Here is a 6,392-nt window from a genome sequence, read left to right as displayed (position 1 = left end):
TCCTACGATCTATTTTCATTCTGCGGCATCCTTTCACCGTAAGTCAGCAATCGCGATGAATTGATCCGGGCGATGTCTCGTTGAAATTGATGACGTCACAAGGATGTTGGTTGGTAATAAGTTGACAAGCGGATGATTCGTCTATTTCGGATAGTGACGTCTTTGGGGTCGTCCTTCGGGCCGGCCAGCATCTACAGTGATCGAGTCGTCCTTCAACGTCATCAGGGTTGGGCTTACTCATGGTTGACGGTCGGAGTAGCCATCGAAGCGCAGCACATGCCGGAGGAGGAACATTCTATGAGTTTTTTGCGGGTTCTTTAATAAACAATACTTACAGTGGCGGAGGCCCCAGGCCCTCCGTTCGTTGCGCAGCACCGAAGTACTGCGATGGAAGAGCTTAGAGGTCATCTGGGTTGATACTGGCAGCGCCAGCTGACTCGGTTGTGGGTTGACGAGTAGGAAGGACGCATATTTTCGAGATTGCACGCCGATATTCTCCATCTACTGTCCGTACGTCGACTACGCGGATGTTGTCATCGTCTCCACGAATGATGTTGGTGATTCTACCGTACTTCCATTTTAGAGGCGGGAGGTTATCCTCCTTTAGAAGAACCATCGTGCCGATGGAGATGTTATCTCTGATGCGCGTCCACTTGGTTCGGGGGTGGAGTCCAGAAAGATAGTCCTTTGTCCACTGCTTCCAGAGTCGCCGAAGGAGTTGCTGATTTTCTTGCCAACGGCTAAGTCGGCCTTGCGGGACACCGGAGAGGTCAGGTTCGGGAAAGCATGTCAGTGGACGAAATACGAGAAAGTGACCCGGTGTTAATACCTCCAGATCATTTGGATCAGCTGTGAGTGGTGTGAGCGGCCTTGAGTTTAAACAAGCTTCGATGCGGGCCAGAAGTGTCACAAACTCATCCTGTGATAGTACAGAGTTTCCAACGGTACGACGGAAGTGCTGTTTGAACGATTTAACCGCCGCCTCCCAAAGGCCACCGAAGTTTGGGCTGCGTGGCGGGATGAATTTGAAGGATATTCCGTTATCTGCACAGCGGTTGATTACTTCATCTTGATGCTGCTGTGAACGAAACTGCTTGGCGAGCTTTCCCAGTTCTCTTGAAGTTCCCACGAAGTTTTTGGCGTTGTCGCACTCTATTTGATTTGGCTTCCCTCTGCGAGCGATGAACCGATGCAATGCTGCTATGAACGACGCAGTGGAGAGGTCGTAGACAAGCTCTATATGAACTGCCTTTGTGACAAAGCACACGAAGATTGCTACGTAGCACTTTATAGCAGTCGCTCTTTTGCTGCTACGATATAGAAATGGTCCACAGAGATCTACTCCAGTGTTAAGAAAGGGCAACGTTGGGGTAACTCTGTCTGGAGGTAGATCTCCCATGAGTTGCTCGAGGTTTCGAGGACGGCAACGAAAGCAGCTTATGCAGGAATGCACTACGCTTCGTGCCAAATCGCGGATGCGAAGTGGCCAGAATTTTTCCCGAACGCACGCTACAAGCAGTTGTGGTCCGGCGTGTAAATTCTTTAGGTGATAGTAGTTAAGTATTGATTTCGTGATGGGATGTCGCGCAGGCAGAATCATTGGATGTTTCCGATCTAGAGATATGGCCGCATGTCGAAGTCGGCCACGAATTCTGAGGATCCCATCGACGATAATTGGAGTGTGATGTTTCAGAGCTGATTTCGGTCCCACTTGACCGTCCTTGGACACTGCTGCGATATCTTGAGCGAATACTTCTGACTGTGCTAGTCGAACAAGGACCTTCACGGCTTCATTGAGCTCCATCGTGCATAGTAAACCTGATCTCCTACTACTGCGGTTGTTGGGCTTGCTGTTATGAATGAAGCGGCAAAGTAAGGCAACAATACGAACGAGAGCTGAGAACGATGATCGAATGAAGAAAATTTCATTTGGCTGGTACACTTGAATTGGCAATGAGACAGCCTTTTCCTCCAGCAGTTCTGGCGGTAGGGAATCGACGGTAATTGGACAGGTTAGCGGTGGCCAAAAACGAGAGGATCGGCTAAGCCATGGTGCTCCACTCCACCACGGAGATGTTTGCTTCAGTTGATCTGGATACATTCCTCGGGAGATTATATCCGCAGGATTCTCGATGCCAGGTACATGAGCCCATACACCTCCACTTGTTAAATGCTGCACTTCCGAGACGCGATTAGCAATAAATGTCTTCCATCGTGATGGACTCGAACTAAGCCAATGCAGAGTAATCATCGAGTCTGTCCAGAATATGGATTTGGTTTTCAATTCTACACTGGTGTGAACCTTATGGTAGAGGTGGCTCAACAAGAGCGCTGATGAAAGTTCCAACCGGGGTAAACAAATACGCCTTTGTTTCTTCGAGTCTCCAAGAGGAGCCACTCTCGATTTGGCGGCTAATAGGCGTACGGATATCATCCCATCGATAAATAAATGCAGGCCCCGTAAGCTTTCTCGGAGGCATCACAAAAGCCGTGCATCTCTATTGAGACTGGAGCGGAAGCGAACGCTACCCATCTCGGAATAACGATTGTGGCTAATTTATCTAAGCTGCTACGAAACTCCAACCAATGCTGCTGCTGGGCCTCGTCTAGCGGATCATCCCAGTTCTTAGAAGTTCGCCAGAGGGTTTGTACGAAAAGTTTGGCGATCACTACAACTGGACCAATAAGCCCTAGAGGATCGTAGAGCCGAGCTGTGTCGGACAGTACAATACGGCGAGAAATCGGTCCCTCCTGAGACCATTTGGGCACGGAATAACGAAACACATCGTCGGACGGCTGCCAATGCAAGCCCAAAGTTTTGATTTGAGTGATGGGCGAGTCAAGAGCTAGAGTACTTCGTTCATCACGAAGTTCGGGTGGGATCTCCGAAAGAATAGTCGAGGAATTCGAAGACCATTTACGCAGGCTCAAACCGGCAGATTGGAGCAACTGCAACAGTTGTCGACACAGTTCACTCCCTTCAGCTTCGTTGTCAACCCCGGTCAGCATATCGTCCATATAAAAGTCCTTACCTAGGACTAAAGAAGCAAGAGGGAAATCATTCGATCCATCCTCCGACAGCCGTTGAAGGCACTTGGTTGCCAAGTAAGGAGCAGAGGCCGTGCCATAAGTCACTGTCGTAAGTTCGAAAGTACGAAGGGGCTGAGACGATGAGCATCGCCAAAGAATACGTTGTAGTGGGTAATCCGACGGGTGCACACGTATTTGGCGAAACATCTTTTCGATATCGGCGATAATGACATATCGATGCATCCGGAAGCGTAAAATAATTGACAACAGATCATCTTGGATGACTGGGCCCACCATGAGAGCCTGGTTCAATGAGATTCCGGTATCAGTGCGGCATGAGGCGTCGAAAACAACTCGCAGTTTCGTTGTTGTACTTTCTGCCTTTTCGACGCCATGGTGTGGCAGGTAATAGGCTATAGGCGCGGAAGCTTCACTGTCTGAGATCTCCCGCATGTGGTTAAGTTGGTGGTATTCGTCAATAAAAACCGTGTAAGCTTCCTTCAGGTGAGGATTAGCATCAAAACGGCGTTCGAGAGCGCGAAATCTGCGAGTAGCAATCTCCTTCGAATTTCCCAGTTGATTTAGAATTTCAGCTCGTTTGGGAAGGGTGACAACAAAGCGACCGGTCTGATCTCGAAATACACTTGCGGCAAAGTGGTTTTCACAAGCGGTTTCTTCTAAGGATTGGATGCTGGTAGTCCAACATGATTCTATTTCCCAAAAGCGAGATAGTTGTTCATCGAGAGACTGTGTGCTGGTGACATGTGCCAGTTTAAGAGTTGACTCAGGACGACTGGAACCGACCTTTCCGGAAGCAACCCAGCCGAAAACAGTTCCTTGCAAAATTGGTTTTTCTATGCCCAGTTTCAGAAACCCTTCGAGCAACAGGTCATAATACAACTCCATCCCGATAAGTAAATCGATGGGTCCAGGTTCATGGAATTTCGGGTCTGCTAAGACAATATTAGATGGAATATGCCATGGGGAAGTATCGACACACCGAACTGGAAGTTCTCGTGTGATTTTCTTAAGAATATGACACTGTGCGTCTGCGAGGAAATCCGAACACCGAGATCCAATACGAATGGTAACCGCATGGTACGATACGACGATAGAGTTGCCTACACCACCAATTTCTTGACGATTGGAGTAGCGACGCAACTGGCATTTCTGTACGAGATTTTCCGTTATTAAGTTCAACTGAGAAGCAGGATCCAAGAGCGCTCTGGCCCACTGTGCGTTCCCATATGAATTGAAGACCTTTACAATGGCTGTTTGCAGCAGTACAGTGGCAGGAACATTGCAGGAACTTCCGACGAGAGTGGTGGAAACAAGGCTAGAGGCAGTGGCTGTTGGCGTTTGGGATTCTGCTGGTGGCGAGGATCGAGAAGTTGAAGGTTGGTTTAACGAGTTGGCTTGATTGTCCTTTGACGACTTCGGTGGTTGCGAACTAGAAGTGATAGGTATAGGTGATTTCGATTGGGTGAACGAGCGATCGGTCGGTGATTGGTGTAGCATTGTATGGTGCTTCTGGTTGCATACTCTGCATGCACCGGATGAGCAATTCCTTAGTAGGTGGGAGGAGGAAAAACAATTGATGCAGAGGTTTAGCTTTTTTACTTGCTCGAAGCGCAGTGCCACGGAGAGTTTTTGGAACACGTCACATTTGAACGGAGAATGTGCGTATTTTGAGCAAAATGGACACGTACCGGGCGATGAGTTGGTAGCTGTATGGACTGTATTTACTTTAGACTTCTGCGACCGGACCGTTTCCGATTTCACATAATCAAACGAACGAGCTTTGAACGGCGTCAACGATTGGAGCACCGTAAGATGAGTACGAAGAAATGCGATAACATCATGGTACGTGGGTACATCAGTTGATTTGTGATAGATTTCCCATTGTTTCAGAGTGGAAGGATCAAGCCTACTGCAAACCATGTGCGCCAGCAATACGCTCCAACCGTCGGTTGGTATGTTCATCTTTTCGATCATGCACAGGTTCCGCTCAAAATCGTCGACCAATTGCATCAGCGACTCATACGACTCCCTTTTCATTGGATCAATTGAGAATAGACTGTCAATATACGTTTTTACCACCAGTTTTTTATTGTCAAAACGCCTTTCTAACAGATGCCATGCAACAGTATAATTGGCGGCGGTGTGCTCGATCGATTCAATTACCTTTCTGGCATCTTTTGACAAGGAAGCAACGAGATACGACAATTTATCGATTGGCGAAAGCTGGGGATTCGAGTCTATGAGAGATTTAAATGTATCACGAAATGTTATCCACTCTGAAATGGATCCATCAAAGGTTGGAAGCCTAACTTCTGGTAGTTTTATACGAGAGAGGGAGTGATCTGGGACGTTAACGCTATCTCTAGAAGGGGATGGCAGCATCATCTGTACTTTCGCTTCAGACTTACACAGCATATTGGTGAGAAAACTGTAAACCATAACATAATCTTGTTCAAACGCTCGCCGAATCGCCCTATTAGCTTCCTCTGAAATCTTGCTCCCCTTTTCATCTGTCTTTGATTCACCGGTCTCATCCAGTGCCGATTCAATTTGCAACCGATTAAACTGAAAATCGTGGTATAAATTTGCAATTCGTTGCTTCCATCCCTCGAGTTGTTCACTGTCCCGTTCGGCATCGAAATTTGCTACAAAGCTTTTCAGATTGGTCATGGTGTCTAAGTAGAACCGTTCTTGGCGGGTAAGCGTGCGCAAGTTTGACGTCATTTCCACAAACTTATTATCCGATGAGAAAGCCTACCTCACCTACGCTCAATATAAACCACACCAATCGATTTAACCCTTTCATGCCCAACTTTTTTCTAGTGCATGTAGGGTTTCAAAACTATTTTCCCTTGCAAACGGTGGGGTCAAGAAACACTAAAAGCCTATTTTCATAAAGATAGGTGCTTCCATGGCAGTGCTAGAAGCTGGTCAATTTTTACCTTCTAATGCTCAATACAATTCTCCTAGAATAATTACAATAGCCTAACTACGTGGAAAACGTAGCCAACGACAGCCTAAATTGATAAGATTTATCAGTTTTCAATAATATTTCACCATAACGAAGATATATGAAAAAATCATTTTCCGTCCTCAACGTAAACTGTTCCTGGCAGCACTGCTCCATCGGAATCCACTCAGACTAATTGCAATAACTTCAGTTCTAAAGCTGATCCTTGTAAATGTTAATACTCAAATTAGAGGCAATAATCACATCAATGAGCCTTACTTATTTTTGTGAGCAAATCTCGCCTCAATCAAAAGTTATAGCTGTTTACAAACATTGTTGTCCACAAACAACATGGGCATGAATGGGTTAAACCCAGAGTGCCACGCTACCG

General features: G+C 46.8%; 1 protein-coding gene across 1 annotated transcript; it reads right to left on the bottom strand.

The window, feature by feature from the left end:
* Positions 1-397: 397 nt before the first annotated feature.
* Positions 398-5,721, bottom strand: LOC131688276 (uncharacterized). The gene is made up of 3 exons (XM_058972465.1): positions 5,460-5,721; positions 2,530-5,288; positions 398-2,302 (listed from the first exon to the last, which is right to left on the bottom strand). Exons 1-3 carry the CDS (start codon positions 5,719-5,721, stop codon positions 398-400), a joined length of 4,926 nt encoding a protein of 1,641 aa, XP_058828448.1.
* Between the last annotated feature and the right edge of the window lie 671 nt (positions 5,722-6,392).

The sequence above is a fragment of the Topomyia yanbarensis genome, chromosome 3, assembly GCF_030247195.1.
Source record: "Topomyia yanbarensis strain Yona2022 chromosome 3, ASM3024719v1, whole genome shotgun sequence".
NCBI lineage: Eukaryota > Metazoa > Arthropoda > Insecta > Diptera > Culicidae > Topomyia > Topomyia yanbarensis.
This window is presented reverse-complemented; position numbering and strand designations above follow the sequence as displayed.

Excerpts from the sequence above, each read along its gene's own strand:
- LOC131688276 (XM_058972465.1), bottom strand. The coding sequence starts at position 5,721 with ATGACCAATCTGAAAAGCTTTGTAGCAAATTTCGATGCCGAACGGGAC. Across the intron at positions 5,289-5,459 it reads TTTTCTCACCAATATGCTGT|ACTCGAATCCCCAGCTTTCG; the intron begins GTAAGTCTGAAG and ends AATCTCTCATAG. Across the intron at positions 2,303-2,529 it reads CAATCGTTATTCCGAGATGG|GTTCACACCAGTGTAGAATT; the intron begins GTAGCGTTCGCT and ends CTCTACCATAAG.